Genomic DNA, 19360 nt, shown 5'->3' with positions numbered 1-19360 from the left:
AAAAAAGTTTCATTCGAAAACCTCAAACCATGAAGATTCTATGAAAATTCAAAGAACCTATTGCAATAAAACGGCAATTTCATACTTTAACCCCTAATACATTTAGGTAACAATAAATCGAGCATATCAAGAAAATATTTTGTGTCTTTTTGTTTTTAATGAATTCCTATACACGCAAACGTCATCAAAACAAGAAATTATTTTATTTTCAATTCCTTTCCTAACCATTTATTTATTTTGTACAACTTACACTTACAGTACTTATATTCAAACTTTGTGTGACTATGACTTACACGTATATAAGTAAGTAAGTCATAGTCACACAAAGTTTGAGTCGATCACCATAATGCATAAACAACCACGTTTTTTTCCACTGGAGTAATTCGCTGCTAATTCGTAGTTATACATATATATGTATATATTTATGTTTTTCTCTTCACCGGTTTTTATGAATGTTTCTGTGAAATACATTACACAGATGTCATGTATTTTACAGAAATATTCATAAAAACCGGTACACATAGCGTTAACTCTATCAGTTCTTTCTTAGATAGCAGTCCTTATATATTTTGGTGATAAATTATGAAATTATTTTTATATTTCAGACCGACAAAAAGTTTTCTCATTCGTCTGTGTAGGTATGTTGTTTTTCAGTAGCAGCTTTAATTTTTTCCTCGTTATCTAAGTTATTACACATTCACAGTTGCACTATTAGGATTTTTGTAAAAAATAGTAAGGTATTGTGCCTTTTTTATAGATTGCTATTGTGTTTTTTTTCTTTTTTAGACTGTGAAATAGCACCTAGGTATGGTGGGAGGGTGGTAAAATTAATTGCATGAAAAAATATTCATCACAAGCACCAACTATTTTGCACCATTTAACCTTCATTGGATTGTGTGCTTGCTTATTTTGCTGTAATAAAAAAAAAAATCAAATGAATTTATTTCGGACAACGTTGATCCATAGGGTGTTAGTATTGCAAAAAAATTATTTTTTAAATTTTATTTTATTTTATTTATTTTTAGTATTACAAAATTAATACTTGTTTAACATAATTTAAATTGTCGCAAGAGCCACTTAGCTATACAAGTTCAATAAAGCCTCAGTTTGCGTTCGTTTCCGACTAAATTTCCGGCCACTCTTGTTTCACAGTATAGCGATTAACAGTGCGATATTATTGTAAATAAGCACTAACATTTTACTGGCAGCTATTGTTTCGACTTAAATGATTTCACTGTCGCTGTGCTATAAGGATGTAGATACTTTTTGATGATGCACCTGCAAGAGCTCTACCTCTGAAACTCAGTATTATAAGAAAATCGATATATTACACAATGTCAGATTACTTTACACGAGGCGAAAGTTTTCGCGCGGCCACCGCGCGGCAACCGCCCAGTTGCCACACCTTCATGTACATTAATGGCGAATCTGAATTGTATTTACTAGGCAAGAACATTTAAATTCCTCTGAATAATACAACAGCGCGGCCACGTGGCCGCCTCGTAAACCAAATTCTAGCCAGACTCGCCCGAGACGCTCATTTGAGTTAAAACGTAACAGCTAAATAAATAGAGCGTATTTTGCCATAGGAATTAGACGCACGTGGTCGCAGCGCGGCGGCAACATGAACTCCGCTCGGCGACCGCGCGGCCGCCGCGGGGGGAGCGCGATTAAATTCGTGTCTAAAAAATGATTCCTAATAGTATCAGCCGATGATGGCGAAACTACAAGGTCTGTAGCAAACTTCCGATTTAAATAAGGAATTGCAATAATGCTACGAATTGAAAATGTTATTTAATTATTATTATTTTTATATTACGAGTATTAGAGACTTCATTTAAAATTGATATTGTATATTGTTTATATGTTATTTTTAGTTTGTGACATTTTGTTTATTTTAGTATTGTGGACGTCGTGCATTTCTGGTTATATGCTCGATATTGTCTGATATTATTTTATTCGACGGCATGAATACAATATACAAATTTTGCATGACTGTGTATATAAAAAAAATAAGACAATTTGTATGCTGTAAGGCGGATCACAGTGATTCTATAAGAACTTTTTGTAACACCTTTTGTAAGTTTTGTATGACAAAGAAATAAAATTAATTTGAATTTGAACTAAAACTGTATTCTACAGTAGTACTTAGCTATAGTATAATTAGGTTTGGTTTTGCTGAACAATGTGCGAGCGTACCCATGATAATGACGTTAATGAAGACGATGATTCAGCAGCAGTAGAGCTCCTTGTGAAAGATTTCGTCCAGGGAAGTACTGTCACCATACCTACTTCTGCCGCCAAGCAACGTGAGCATTACTGCGTAGGAAAATCAATTCCGGCTTTGAAGGGTAATGGTCCTGGTTAAATTATGCAGGCACATGGGACTTAACAAATTTATGTCTCAGGGTGACGGGCGCAGTGGCAGTGCCCCTCAGATTTTTGCAATTTCAAGAGAGAAAGAGAGTTTTGAACGCACGGCAAACCACATTTTAGTGATATCCATATCATCAATAATAGGCCAAAATTGAGTTGTTAACATCTCTCGATATGTAATCCATTGACCGTAACCGCATTTCCAATCGAAATTTCGAAAAAAAAACGGACCAATGCCAACGGCACAAGTCACACAGCCACCGAAACAATGAATTTATTGAAAACCAAATTTCCCGATCGCATAATTTCACTCAATTCAGCCGTTAAGTGGCCAGCTCGATCATGTGATTTAACACCGCTGGATAATTTTTTATGGGGTTATGTTAAAGACAGAACCAATCGAATCGATTGCAGCCTTAAAACTCAAAATTTGTGAAGTGATTGACGAAATAGAGTAACTATTTTGTCAAACAGTGATTAAAAACTTTGATGAAAGAATCGACATCTGTAACTGTGGTCGTCGTGGATATTTATCAAATATCATTTTTCATTAATAATTGCCAAAACTTACTTTTTTTAATACAATAAAAATTTGAACCATTGTCATCTAAATTTATTGTTTTATTTGATTTACAAAATAAAGTTCTAGTTGAAAAACACTATAGATAACCACACTAATTGCTTTAAGTAGATACTTGAAAAATTTAAGCAAAGTTAGGGCCAAGGCGTTCCTGCCTCACGCAATCAAATAACTATTATGGTTGAAGTGAAGATTGTCGTAAAAAAATACCATTATCTCGCTCAATGGAATCTTTAGAATTGTAAAGATTACTGTAATGCCAGTTAAGTTCTTCGAATTGAAGTTGAATTATTAAAAAATCAATTCGGTCACCTAGTTCTCATGACTTTGTTCTTGTCTGTACAGATTTTTTTCAGTCAGCTATTCTCATCTATTAAATGAAAAGCGACCATCAAACATCTAAAACATAATATATTGATACTAAATACATATATGTTTAATATCTAAAATAAGTATACGTCTATCGGAAACAAACGTACCAAGGATACCTACAGCGATCGGAGATCGGTCCACAAATATATGTAAGAATAATTTTTGATTACCAATCATTGACCTACCAACAAATATGTCAATGTGACCAATGGCCATTACATTCATAGAAAATCGATCAGAAATATAATACCCCTACTATAGCACAATATTGTCCTAGAATTCCACCGTACCCCAAAACATAAACCAATTTATTTACTACTTACACATAATATTATGTACGATAAGCCACTACTCAATGCCAAAATTCTCAATTATCATTTGAACTGTACGTCGTTTACATAATTTTTGAATATCACTTATTAACACTTTATTTGCTTTACCTACTACGTAGTTATACGACCCAACTTCATCACTTGTACAAAAACAAAAATAAAGTCCTGCAATAAGCACGTAGAAAGATCATAAGACTACTGGTTCGTTCCGTAGCTCAGTTGGATGGTTGGGATTATTGGGATAGCGTCAGGCACGGTATGCTGAAGACGCTGGTTCGAATTTTTCTTAGTGTTCAATCTTTACATTAATAATTTAACATACATTAATAATAACTTCTAAAGTTTTAAGCGTGCACGCACTTCTTACATTGTTACCAAATGCAACACCTTGTTGAAGTTATCTACAAGTATTGTATAATATGGACAAGTTTTGTATTTATACTACTAACGTCATAATGTTTGTCAAACCTGGGTCAGCCAGTAGCAGGAAAAGACATTTATCCACGCGGGTATTCCCAAAGCTTGTATAACTGGAAATCGATTTAAATTTTCTTAATAAAAGACGCTTATTTACGTCACATACGTCATTTGTAACCACACTGGCGATATGATAAGGAAAAAACCTTCTCCAAGTATGAGACCCACTTTGGTTTTTTTAAAGCCGTCGCATTGCTTTTGCTTTTACTTTAATTAATTCTGAAAAAAATTTTAGGCGAAGGTGTTATTTTAATCGTAATGGCTATTAATTATTTTCGAAAAAACCCTGTTTGCCTAATAATAACAGACATATTTGAATGAAAGAAAAATTATCAACATACTTTTTCCTACATTTTATGGTCGCGTCGCAAATAGATATGACATATCTATAGATATGGAATAGATATGAGATATAAGTTTAATATAATTATTGCGACGTATTTAACGAATAATTTAACTAGTAACTGCCGCTACTTTCCCGTATCCTCCCCAATCTGGTATTAATGCAATTAAGAAAAAATTGCCTTATTGTTTCTTTTTTACCAGTTATCACATTAGAAACAGCAAACACATATTATGGAATGGTCAATGTCGGCTATAATAATATTAAACTTGATTGCCTCTTTACAAAAGTTTTACACTAAAGTAATAATCATGGTTATAACTTACAAAGAAATTGTAACTGAAATACCTTTGTAAGACACTGGAGTCCATATTATGTGTACACCAGTGTCACGGATCTCCAGACTCTCACCTCCGAACACAACAATACTTGAGACAAAGAATATATTTATTTTAAATGAAAGCTAAAACATGAAGATTAAAAAAAGAATAAAAACGACAATATACTTTGTGAGATAAGGATTACGTGCGATTGATTATTGTCACCAATTTAACCTTCTACCCGAGTGTATTTCGCAGATCGTAACTATCAATAATTGGATATAGGTATTTTTAATTTACGTATGTTTACAGATAACAATAATTTACCTACACAATATAATGACCTATTTGTGAAGCTTGTTTTAGGTATTAGAATCATTTTTATTCTATTTTGTAACATCTATCGTGAGCACATCAAATATAAATGTAGAGATGCAGCTTTAATTTAGCACGTTTCATTCACTTTACAACATGAATACTAACGCTGAAGGAAGAACATAAATTATAAATGGCAGAACGAAAGATATTCCAAAAGATTCTGGGGCCAATCAAAGGAGAATTTGGAAACTAGATGGCCAGATTCAATAAAGAGATTGAAGAGCTAGTAGTGTCTGAGCCAAACATAATCGGGGAAATAAAATCCGCCCGACTTCGCTGACTGGACCATATGGAAAGAATAGGAGAGGATCGAGCTGCCAAAGACAAGAAGGAGCTGAATGTGCCCGAGTGGCCGGAACTGGCACAAGACCGCAAGAAATGGCGTGGCTTGGTGTCGGAGGCCAAGATCCACTTGGGGTCGCTGAGCCAGGGAAGCAAAAACCTGAGTCACTTTACAATCGATACACATATAGTTGAAATCTCGCTTTCAGTGAGCTCAGGTAATGTAGGTACAAATACAGGTAGGTACAAATCATACAAAAACCTACTTGTGTATCTATACAAATTATAGAATCCAAGTTAAGTGATTTGGTATGTATTTTCAATTTCAATATTTCAGCATGTAAACATGTAAATCATCATGTAAACCACCCGCACTTACATGGATATATTTATTTTAATTTAATCTAAATATACGTATCTAACTACCAGTAAGTAATGCATATGTACATAATGTAGTACAAGTACAAACAATTTTTTTGGTAATATTAGTTTGTACCAATACCAAACTTAAATGAAATAATATTATCGGTATTGTTTGAGAGTCAAAATTTAAAATAACGGAAATAATTATTTAAAATCAATACTCACCAAAGAAATTGGTGACAGGAACAAAAACAGAATATCACGTTTAAATTCACAAAATAATCGTAAATTTTCGCGGAGGCACACCGTCACAATGCAAGGTTTCACGCAGCACAAACGGCGCGGCGGACCTTGCAAGCTTTATATACCTCAGCAGCAGTCAGCCACAGCCTGTACCTATGTAGCACTCCATTTAGAGATTAGACGAGGCGCATGGGCGTGTACCGAAATATTAATACACCTTAAAATTTTTTTAGGGTAGTGATTTCGACTTCTTCACTCAGATACCTGTCTTGAAAGTTTCTTATGTAGAGACACTTTTTTTTAAATACTGGTATATAATGTAGAATGGTTGATATTTTTTTTTAGTTCGTTATGTTTTTCAACAATAAAGCGCCTAAATATATAGTTTCCTCTTCACAGTATGTGCGTGCACCTATTTACTATAATACCTGTATGTTATGTTATAGATCTGAACGAACTAAGTATTTTATACAGGTATAAAATAAATTATACCTGTTCATAATCAGTGATATAGTTTACTTTCGATAACTAATACGCGATGTTTACATAAACTTCTATTAACTCCATTTATGTCATCAATGGATTTCATAGGTAACATAAATAAATTCAAGACCAATTTTAATAAATAAGCCGGCAACTGCTGTACAAAAACGTTAAGAACAATCAATTTATTTTGGTAATGCACCGTGACAAAATTATTCGCGGCTAATAATTTGCTAATCACGTTTCCAAGAATATAACTCAAGTTAACAGTTTAATGTGCAATTAAAAAAGGTGACCATTAGAATGTGTCTGTTAGAATTCCCTTTTGTGTCATTAAGTTCTGAGTCACAGGAAAAGTTTAACACCCTATATTTCCAACTTAAATCAATTCATACAGTATCGTCGTACTAGGATACTATAGGAAAGTAGAACGGTAGGGTGAGGGAGCCTCCCACGCTAGTCACTGGGGGTCACTGTGAATTGAATCAATTCCTTCGACAACTCGAGAAAATCCGACTGGATGACTGTGGAAAAGTGTTCCATTAAACACTCGACGTAAACGCTATATATCGAATCGCTTCACGCTCTCAGTAATTGCGTGACAAAACTTGACTTTGGACAATTGAACCAATTTATAGCCATTGCTGAGTGTCATGGAGAGGCATAAGAAATGACAACTCTATTGTCCATGAATTGCAAATCTACTAGTGTAGGCATTTATTTTTAGATGGATGGAAAATTTAAGGCAATTTCATAAACTTAGCTTCAAACGGAAGTCATCTAAACACACGGAAATGAGGCAAGGCTTTTGCGTACGACTGTCCATAAAGCCTCTCCATCAAAAGCTTTAGATGTGTAATTATCCGACACGGACGCACTCTCTGCTCTCGACATCACAAGAGCCGTCACGAGGTCAGAGGGAGCAATCCCTGTGAACAATATTCTCAAATGACAAAGCTTAATATTATACATCGCTCTGTAAACGTCTTACGTAGACTGAATAAACCTCTGTAAGCCAGCAATGAATTTCGATTTCATCGCAAGTTTCTAACAAATTGAAATATGAGTAGAATCAAGGGGAGTTAGGGGTTGGGTAGTGTTCGCTCCGTAACTACAGTTACGAAAGGAGGGAGGCGTGATACATAACGGTGGCAACAAGTGGGTCTTATCATACATATTTATTTCTGTCTTTAGCATATATTATATGATAAAGAAACACGTAACGGGAGGTAAGGAGGACCTTCCTGCAGGATATAGAATATAATAAACCTACGGGTACTCAAATGTAAAGATAAGAATTCAAATTATAAAACAAAAATAAAAAACAAAAACGAAAGCGAACCTTTTTGCCTCACTCTTCGCAGAGAGTTCGCGTCTAAATGCCACAGGGAACCTACCACCTACCTCACCTCAGGCTGGTTACACTATGACGACAGTTCGCATACGCCAAAAAGAGGTACTTAGAACTCTGCGGAATCTTAACGTGAATAAAGCTACCAAGCCAGATGGAATTCCAGTAATAGTCCAACGTAACTGTGTGCCTGAGTTGTCTCCTGTTCTCACAAGCCTGTATCACCTCTCACTTGAGACTAGTGTAGTTCCCAGGTCGTGGAAGCTTGCAAACATGCAACCTGTGCCTAAAAAAGAAAGCAGGGCTGACCCTGTCAACTATAGACCTATCTCATTCACTTCCATACTCTGCGAGACTATGGAACGTGTGCTCAGCAACCGTCTCCTGTCGTACCTTGAAGACTCGGAAGAACAGGATTCCGGCGAGGGCGAAGGGTATCTTCTGGAAGCTATAGCGAAACAAGGCGAAATACTTGCAGTGTCTTTGGACATTTCTAAAGCCTTTGACAGGGTTTGGCACGCAAATCTTTTAAGCAAGCTTTCCTCGTATGGGCTTCCCACTGGCCTTTGCAATAGGATCTCGGATTTCTTGAGGGAACGTTCAATTCGAGTGGTCTTAGAAGGCTACTCTTCCGAACATCTGGCGATAGTGCCTCAAGGTTCCGTCTTGTCTGCAACCTTCTTTCTGCTGCATATCAATAATATGTTAATTCCAGGTACCTTTGCGTACACTGACGACAGTACACTAAATAGTTACTTGACCAATTCAAGGGTCAGTAAAGAGGAAATCCAGTCTTGTCGAGAGTTCATCGTTAGTCGTTTGTGTTTGACACTTAAGGCGGTCTCCGATTGGAGCGATGCCAATCTTATCAAATTGAACGCTACCAAAACGCGTGTCTGTTCTCCACAAAACAGAGTCCCTTTGACCTGACACCGACTTTTCGTGACATATCCATACCGATAGCCGACTGTCTCCAGCTACTGCTGGAATTGCCCTGTCGTCCAATAATGAACTTTGGCAGATACATAGAATGCATGGACAAAACTGCAGCCAGGTAGCTTGGCATTCTTTCCAAAGTCAGTTATTACTTCACACCGGGACAGTTGCTTCAACTGTACCAAGCACAAGTCCGGTTGTGTATGGAGTACCTACGCACTGCTGCCACCTATGGAATGGCTCTGCTACAAACCAAAAGCTTATTTATAGGTGACTCGGAATTGGTAGAGACGAAGTTGCAGAGCCTTATTGAACACCGCCGTAAAGTTGCCTGCTTGTCGGTATTCTACAGGATGTATCACGGAGATTGTGCAATGAAATTACATGATTTAATTCCCTCTTCCCCTTTCCATCACCGAGGGACAAGAAGTAACCTTGGGCTGTGGATAATCGAAAGATTCCTTCCACAGTCATATGGCGAACAGCTATGGAGTGGAATTCCCCGCCTACAGACTTATTCCCTGAACGTAATTACTTGGGCCTTTTCAAGGCGAGAGTAAATACCTATACATTATTTAGGTGTGCATGCGCCATCATCAAACTTATCCTTGATGATGATATCTTATCATTGATGGAGAATGATATTTGATATATAATTTAATGGCAACAATATTATATAATGAATTGTTAATTTTCTAATTATTGTGTGCTTTTCTTATAATTTTCCTTTTTGACGATCTCAATATAATTTCTTATACTTTGACATGTAGTGCAATTTATACTGTAATGTTGTATTTGAGAAATAAATGAATCTGAATCTGAATCTGAATCTATCGTCATTTTCCACGAGGTGAAATGGAGGTCAAATGCGCACTTATATGTTTAATTAAAAAATAAAAATATATCAAGGAAGCTAGGATGAGGACTGTGAGATTATGGAAAACAAACATGCTAGTCAAATGACACCGAACTCTTACAACCATAGATTTAGTATAATATCATTGACTTACAAAAGTCAATGTATAATATACTAAATCCAAGATTACAACAGACAAATTTATCTGGATGCCTATTATGTCATGTAGTTAATTGTTGTACTATTTTCATCCGAGCTGCATAATTGCTCTCATTACCAAATCAGGCGTTGCTGTCTATAGTGATTCGGCTTTTTATTTTTATTGAACACAAAAAACAACATAAGCGGAGACCAAAATTATTATTAACTCTTTAAATTGGTTTAGTTGTCGGAATACGTACGTGCAGATATATACATAGGGGCAGTCAGCTCAAAGTGCTCATACTTAAGTAATGAAACTATATTTTGTAGTGGGCTTGATATATTGGTGCAGAATTTAATGTTATTTTATAGCCACAAATTTGCAAATAAGGTCACAAAAATCAAATAAGCCTTACTTATATAAATAACCGGTTTGCCCAAGAAACTGCCTAAAGCAGTCACGGGCCTCACGGGTTTTAGACAAAGTGTAGAAAAGATATGAATAATTTTAGAAGGCCGTAAAATTGCCACGTAAATCTGAGACTAATAGCTAAGCAAAAAAGATCCAATCCACAAAATTATCAAAAAATAAGTTATATGTTCAAACGGTTCCTCAAAGTCTAACCTCTTAGATTAAGAAAAAAATCCAACTTATAAACGTAAATAAATGTCTCTGGAGTTACATGACATTATAAGTTTTGAAAACAAAACAACAGTGAGAAACACTTTTAAACTTCAAAAGTGAAAGTGAGTGTATGTGCATTGGATCCTTTTTGTTTAACTGCGTCCAATTCACAGGTCCAATTATTGATTGCCTTACCTACCAAAACCACTATGAGCTGAGTTGCCAACCTATTTTATTTATTATTATCATTTTAGATTTATTATCATCATTTCCCCCGAATGAAACGGTTAACTAAATTTTAACTGCCTCCGTGGCCGAACGGTTACCATGCCGGACTGCCACGCAGAGGTCCTAGGTTCGATTCCCGGGCCGGGAGAAATATTTGTATGGCCTACATTTATTTCTCTCGTGAGTTTGGGTGTAATTTGTGTTTGTCTATGTATGTGTCCATGGCACCCGCGACACAGGGTTTCCCTAGTGCGGGGCTATGTTGAGTGTGTGCGTTATTATTATTAACTTTAATTTCGCAGTGTTACTGCTTCTCTCTCCAGCACATGAAAGTGCACAAAATTATTACTATACGTGTTAATATTATTATCAAACATACGTCTCTCTTCAATATAATTCATTACTATTTTATAAATCACGTGGTGGGCGTTTGAGCCAAGAAATATAGAAAAGATTGAAAAATGGCGGGTTTTAGTAGTTACAGTTTTTTCATAAATTAACTTTTAGTTTAATTTATTTTTTATTTATTTATTTATTTACTTATTTATTTATTTATTTATTTATTTATTTATATAGCATTGGCTTCAGAGCGATCAGCTTAATGGTAACAAATAATCAAGAAACGCACAACGTAATATACATAAACTAAAAATTAATTCGCGTAAAAAATGTAACTACTAAAACCCGCCATTTCGAAATTTTTTACTTTAATTATTATTACGTTTTGAGTTTGAGCTGATTGCTCTATAGCCAATGCTCAACAAATAAATAACCAAGAAATATATCGCACATATCGTGCAACATAGGCGCGCATGACATTTCTGGTCTTTACTCCTCGCTCTCCTGCTTCACCCCTTTTGAGATCCAAGTATCACGCGAAGAAACTTTAGAGTTCAAAGTCTGGTTCCGATATTATTTAATTAATTTGTATAGCGTTATTTTATTTGTATATAATAAAAATTTATCGGCAATGGCGAATTCAAAAATGTTAAGTGCTATTAGGTTCTTAAAATCGCGACCAGACATTAAATTTGTTGCAGGTAAGTAAAGATACACATTAAGCGCTTTGACGACTTTCGAAGTTAATTTTTCATCTACCAACAAACTTTTTCTTTGAAGCTAACGTATGTGTCCACATTTTTAGCCAAAAACTATTATAATGGATTTGTTTAATAGTGTAAATCTCACTCTGATATGATAACGCTTCGCAGGTTTGCAATGCAGGAATTTTGCGGCCGCCGCCAGCCAGGCACATACAAAATGCAAAATAGTCAATGGTGTTTATGTTGTGACTTTGGACTCTCCTAACGCCAAGGTAAGTGATAAAATCTTCGATATTATTTGTAAATGTCTAAAAATAAATTATACCCTTAACCTAAAAGAAACTTTGTACCCAGATAAACAGCATTCATAACGAATTATGAAACTGCTATCACCAAAACAGATTTAAGTGTCAATTTAGAATTTCTCTGAGATTAACTCTGAAATAATTTACTAATACCTATGAATAAAAACAAAACACTATGCTAACATTTCAAATTCATATTTATTCTTTTCTGACAGTCCTTTTACTTTAGAAGGCAACAGTTATGTGTTTGCAGTCCATCTTAGAATCTGTACACACCTACTTGGCTAGGACCTATCCCTAAAATTGGGAACCAAGTCCGATAAATCCTATAAATTTTGTGTAGTCTCGTTGAATGAATTTATCACAATGCTGAATAATGCAAAAACTACCATTCTTTAATTAGTTTTTGTTCTGATGCTCCTCAAATGTTACCTAAGAATGCCTAGTATTGTAAGTTATTGTTCTTAGAATATTACATTAAAAACTAGAAGTATACTTTTTTTATAACATTACGTGACAGTTGATGACAGTGACGAACAAGTCGTGCACCTGGTGGTAAGCTACACGCCTGTCCATAACAGGGGCACTACCACTGTGCCCGTTTAACAGGTTAATCTCAGGGAGATATAAGTTGACAAGTCCCTTGTGCCTGTAATTTAACCAGCACCCTTACCCAAACCAATTCAAAACTGGAACACAGTAATGCTGACATTACTGCTTGGCAGTTGAAATAGGTAAAGTGACAGTACCACTCTGGACATATTCTTTCACAAGGAGTCTTTCAAAAGTTCTCTACTGCTACTAAACAATAAAAGTAGTGTGGCAGTGATGAGAGTTCACCATTGTGTCCCTCCAACTACCATTCAACCTATTCACTGTTTTAGGTAAACTCCTTGAATGAAGATGTAATGAATGAATTTAAAAATATATTGCAAGAGGTAGAAAGTAATCCAGCCATTGAAGCGACTGTGCTCATATCTGGAAAACCAGACTGCTTCATTGCTGGTGCTGACATTCCCATGCTCGAAAAGTGCAGAACTAAGGAAGAAGTTGTCAATATTTCCAAGGCAGGTAAGTTTAAGTATACTTTTTGTCTTATTTTGCAGCCTATTATCTTATAATCAGAAGTCATTAATCAATAATATAATTTACCTTTGGCCCAAAAGCATTATGCAATAAGTATTTGTTTAACTGTAATATAAAGATTATATTTAATACACACTTTTCTAGCTTCCACTGCAAGGACTCATCAACCTATCTCTAGACATATTGACAGTCCCACGAATAAACATGTATTATAAAAACACCAACTTGAAAAATAAAAACAGTAAAAACTTCAATAACTCTGAAACTCAACATGAAAATTATGGATATAAATTAAGTCTTTTTATGTTGTAAATTTTTTAGAGGTGTATTACTTTGCTCGTGCATATTTTATATTTGTTTTGCCTAGAAAGAACATTTGAGTTACATCAAAATAAGATATTTGTCTTTTTTATGTATAAAAAATGTAGGTCTATAATAAATAGAATGTCACAATGTTTTACTACCATGATATTCAATTATATATTTGTGAAAGTCCTCCACTAGTTTCTTATAATTATTAATACAGCAATCTCTGCTAGATGCTGGTTCGAATCCAGTCAAATCAACGGAATTTTTGTTAGTGTTTGATCTTTGTATTAATAATTATAACAAACCAACAGAGTCTTTCACAAATAATTATTGAATATCATAGTACTAAAACATCGTGACATTCAATAGATTTAATTACAATTATTAGAAGCGACTTCTCTAGTCAGCTGCTGGTAGATGTAAAGGTACCTGGCTCGGTGAAGAAATAAATTTGTCACAGTTGGTGCTATGTCAAAAACTCGTTACAAATGAAAACTGAAAATCTGCAACAAGCACATAGAAAAATTTTTAAGGTGTGCTGGTTCGTTTCGTGGCTTAGTTGGCAGAGCGTCTAACACGGATTGTTGGAAGGTACTGGTTCGAATCCAGCCAGATCGAAGAAATCTTTTTAGTGTTCGATCTTTGTATTAATAATTATAACATTGTCTTGAAAAAAAAAAATCTTTTGCATTTATATTATTGGAGTCAATATTACCAGCACATAGAAGCATAGAATAGAAATTCACTATGTTACAAGCGAAACAACTAAGTGAGATTTAAAAAAAACTGCAACTATCTGATCAGTAATGTATTATTTCTCTTATTAATTTGGCTACAATCATCAGTCCGGTGGCCCGAAACGAGGTCCATTTCAGTTGGTTAACTACAAATTATCATCATCATTCAGCCATACGACGCCCACTGCTGGGCATTGGCCTCCCCCAACGATCTCCACTACAAATTGTACTAAAAATAAATTTCAAATTATAACTGCGACAAAACTGTGGTTGACCGCTCAGATTTTATATACAATGCTAAAGTTCTTTTCCAAATTTAGACTTTTCTTTGTTAAAGTTTATTTAATTTTTTGAAAATTGACAATCTATTTACTAGTATAGTTATACAATAATGATGAATATTCAAATGCCATTAACTATTATATTTCACACATTTAAAAATAACAAAGAGCATAACAAACACAAGGGAGAATTTAGTAAATCACAGAGTTTCACAAAACGTCAGTGAGAAAGGGAGAGAAAACCAAAACAAAATATACTATATATACTATAATACCATACCATACCATATACTATAATGTCAGTTAATTAATTGTTTACGTATTTAAGGCGAATTTTTGTTACATATGTTTCGAACCAGTCCGTGGTCCTTAACTCAACGTGGTCTCAACAAAAAACTGAAAAAACACAAAATACGTCGAGCAAAAATTCGATTTAAATACACAAGTCCATATATAAGTATCCATTAGTTTAGTTTAATATATCCATGTCTTATGGAAGATATCGATCTAAAATTAATTCTTTGTTATCTTCAATTTGGTCTACTGTGTTGGTATGTTGCTATATTGCATCAATGATGTTAATTTCTGCAGGTCACGAGATTTTCAGAAGAATAGAGTCTTCTCGCAAACCGTATGTAGCAGCTATTCAGGGAGTATGCCTTGGTGGAGGTTTGGAAACAGTCCTGGCATATCATTACCGGATTGCAGTTAAAGACGCAAAAACAAGTGTTGGGCTACCTGAAGTCATGCTGGGGCTCCTGCCTGGCGGAGGAGGCACTCAAAGGTACATTTAAATTAATCTTTATATCAAAACATACACTTACAAATAAAGTTATTACGAAAAAGCTACATTTACCCCATAGTTATTTATATATGTTCTTTATTGCCTCCGTGGCCAAACGGTTACCATCCGGACTGCCACGCAGAGGTCCCAGTTCGATTCCCGGGCCGGGGCTAATATTTGTATGGCCGACATTTATTTCTCTCGTGAGTTTGAGTGTAATTTGTGCATGTCTATGTGTGTCCGTGGCACCCGCGACACAGGGTTTCCCTAGTGCGGGGCTATATTGAGTGTGCGTTATTATTATTATATTACGACTGTAAAAGTAACCAACATCAATTAACTACGACCACCACCACCACCACAATTAAAGATAACTATAAGTAAACTAACCAACTAAAAAATACAAATAACGTAACTAGAACACATAAACATATAACCATTGAAACATTATAGTATTAGTATAATATTAGTCTAGAGTGGTTACACACGGCGACTCTGCATTGATGCAATCGCGCGTTTGTATCGATGCGGTCGCGTGTGTAAAGGTAAACGATTAGCGACTGCATCGTGTATGCATCGCGTTTGCATCGCTGCTAAAAGCGCCGTGTGTAACCGCTCTTAAAGATAGAATGCCGAACAGTGTAATAAGAGAGGGTTGGGATATGAAAGATGATGTAGTTACCAGAACAGAGAGGAGGAAGAAAGAAAGAATGTTGGTAGATTGAGAACGAAAGTTGAAAGAAGAAGAAGTTGGGGACATGGGGAGAGGTAGACAACTGGGAGAAAGACTGATGGGAAAGGAGAAGGAGGTTTGTCAGGAGGAGCGTAGCAAGTAATAATAATAATAATAACGCTCACACTCAACATAGCCCCGCACTAGGGAAACCCTGTGTCGCGGGTGCCATGGACACACACATAGACAACCACAAATTACACCCAAACTCACGAGAGAAATAAATGTAGGCCATACAAATATTTCTCCCGGCCCGGGAATCGAACCTGGGACCTCTGCGTGGCAGTCCGGCATGGTAACCGTTCGGCCACGGAGGCAGTTAAGTTAAGGCAAGTGGAAGTCCATGATCTCTGCATACCTCGGTGGGAGACAGGCGTGATGAATGTTATTACTGAAAGATTTAGTAATATTGTGGTATATTATACTCGTGTTATATACACTCCTAGTAACATGCATAATATTTTTTATATTATTCTCTTTAAGGCTACCAGTACTTACTTCTATTCCCACGACTTTGGACCTGGCCCTCACTGGCAAGATGGTTAAAGCTGACAAAGCCAAGAAACTAGGCATTATTGACCTACTGGTGTCTCCACTTGGACCAGGTAAATTATATGTATACAAATTACAATATTTTTCATTAAAAGTAAGTGATGTGCAATAGCTAAATTGTGTTCAAAACAGATTAATTGAGATTCGACATTACCTCGTCGTGACACGGCATTTTAAGATTCTAGCACTCACAAAATTGTAATTGGATTTTTCAGGATTGGCTAGTCCAAAAGAAAATACAGCAAAATACTTAGAAACAGTAGCAATACAAGTAGCTAAAGACATAGCTGCTGGTAAAATGAAAGTGGACAGGCAAAAGAAAGGTCTAGTGGCAAATGTGACTGCCACAGCCATGAAATGGGACTGGGTGAAGAATATTATATTCAACAAAGCTAAAGAACAGGTCATGAAGGCTTCTAAAGGACTTTACCCAGCGCCGTTGAAGGTAAACATTAATAACTTCACGTATTTACTGGGAAACATTACCAAAACCGCAAACAAAAATCTAATCAATAATAAAATTCAAATAGCGACATCTCTTGTCTACTTTTGGCACCTGTTAAGGTTTGATTGAGTGAAGAAAAACTTCCATACATTTCTCACCGCTGCGGCAAATCGCCATTAAAACCGAAAAACAAAAGTTTGTAACAAATGCATAGAGAAATTCGTAAAATCTGTAGCCTCGATCTGTAACTCAGTTGGCAGAGCGGTTGCCCTATATTGTCATTACAGATGCAGGAAAACAGTTTGTGGTTATTTACTATTTATATCTTACTACATTTTTCTACAGATTACCAGCAGAAATAGTCTGACCTTTTTTTATACGCTACATTTGGCGAATTACTTTTCACTAGTGCGTATTACCATAGTAGAATAAGAACAAGTAGGGTAACTCTATACAAACGTGGCTGCGCGGCTTGTATGTGTGCACGCCCGCCGCACGTCGTATGTAGTATTTAGGGAACGATTACGTTTAAGGGCGCGTACCCATTATGTCGTGACAATAGGAAGAGTTAGAACGACAGTTGTCCGACTATAAAAACGTCACAACAGATAGTCGCAGTTACCATTGTTGTCACGTTTTATTTATCGTTGTGTGCACGTGTTCTGCTCCCTACTCTCCCCTCTCGTACCCCGCGACCTCGGCTCGCTTTGCACTAGCGTTTGGTCGTAGCCAGAGATAGGCACCCGGCACTTTGTTAATGCGGGGTTTAAATCGGGTTAAAACCCATTAAAGCCCGAAATCGAGGGCAACAACTATAAAATTGAATTATAAATATTGTTACAAAATAATATATTCTTGAATAGTCCGAAAATTTTCTCTCATCACTTTTCAGTTCATCTATAAAAGTTTGACATTTTAATCCTAATGAAATTCTTTTTAATAATATTGGATGTGCCCAAAACTTTCTATTCTTCGTTTGCTTCCTCGTCCGCCTTTTTAAAAAGTAATACATTATTAAAATTTCACCTTCATTGATTTTACACGGGAGCGAACACACACTACTGGCTTCCAAAAGAACATACTCGTAGAAGCGACTGCCGTGCGTCAAACGACTCTGTCGTGCAACGATAAATTGTCGTCACGATCTAGTGGGAACAGCTAGACACGACAGTCGTTCAACGATAAATAAAACGTTACGACATATTGGGAACGCGCCCTAACTGTAGTACCGTTGTTCATTTTTCATTTGCACGTCAGGTCACATAACACGCTTACGACAATAGCTGTTATCCACACTGTACCATTTCGTATGCGAACATACTCTCCGGGCACTAACAGTTCCAATAGTTTGGTTCCCCTATCATAATATCGCTCCATCTTGTCATATCGCGCCGCTCTCGCCCTGTCGACGCACACATTCGCATGATCCCGAAGTGCTTTTCCGTCGCATAGCGCGGGTCGTCACACGCTCTATTCATTATAGAAGAGTTCACTCGGTGATTAAAAAATAACACCAAGTAGACATGTTTATTGGTGCATTTTAAATTGTTTGAACAAAAGTGCCCCAAATACAGAATTGTCTTGGTGGCTCAGAGATTAACACTATGGAAGTTAAATGAGAAGCTCCCGAAACGAACTTTCTAATTTGGTTCCAATCTGGGTGTTCTGGATACCCCGGATTAATTTTATTGTTCTGGTACTAATAGTACAAGGAATTCCGGCAATTAGTGTGATTATCTGGCACATTTATTACATCATTATTATGTTTTTCTTTCACATATATTTTTCTTTAATAACATAGCACGAAAAAAGGTTAATACGTTATTTTTTCCTGTTTACAACCTGTAGGTACAACTAAAATAATAGGGGTTAAAGTATGAAATTGCCGATTTGTACTGAAAATCTAAATTGTTTATTTTTTAAATTTTTAACAAATTTATTTAATCAAAATAGTTGCCATTATTATCTATACATTGCTGCCATCTAATGGGAAGGTTATTAATGCCTTTGCGATAGAACTCCGACGATCTAGACTGCACAAACTGTGTGAAAGCATTTTGTACTGCCTCCTGGGAAGAAAACTTCTTGTCACGTAGATAATTGTCCAAATCACGAAAAAAATGGTAGTCCGTTGGAGCAAGGTCTGGTGAATACGGAGGATGACGAATGGTTTCTAACTGCAGTTCCTGAAGGGTCAAAATGGTTTCTCGTGCTGTGTGAGGTCTCGCGTTGTCGTGGAGCAATAATGGTGAAGATCGATTCATGAGTCGGGGCTGTTTTACTGCTAGTTTTGTCAACATGGTTCGGAGTTCGGCACAATAGACATCTGCCGTTATTGCTTGACCAGATCGGAGAAAACTATAGTGAATAACACCATGCTGAGACCACCAAACAGTTAC

The 19360-nt window shown here is 36.0% G+C and overlaps 1 protein-coding gene across 1 annotated transcript; it reads left to right on the top strand.

The window, feature by feature from the left end:
- Positions 1-11521: 11521 nt before the first annotated feature.
- Positions 11522-16961, top strand: LOC113239051 (trifunctional enzyme subunit alpha, mitochondrial-like; the record flags this gene model as incomplete). Its single annotated transcript, XM_026475914.1, has 6 exons — positions 11522-11726; positions 11898-12001; positions 12919-13105; positions 15039-15231; positions 16448-16569; positions 16732-16961. Coding segments are annotated over exons 1-6 (906 nt in total), but the record flags the coding sequence as incomplete, so codon positions are not given.
- Positions 16962-19360: the final 2399 nt, after the last annotated feature.

Source organism: Hyposmocoma kahamanoa, unplaced genomic scaffold (assembly GCF_003589595.1).
Source record: "Hyposmocoma kahamanoa isolate Upper Pololo Valley unplaced genomic scaffold, ASM358959v1 99288, whole genome shotgun sequence".
Taxonomy (NCBI): domain Eukaryota; kingdom Metazoa; phylum Arthropoda; class Insecta; order Lepidoptera; family Cosmopterigidae; genus Hyposmocoma; species Hyposmocoma kahamanoa.
Note: the sequence above shows the minus strand (reverse complement) of the source record. Positions and strands in the feature narration are given on the sequence as shown.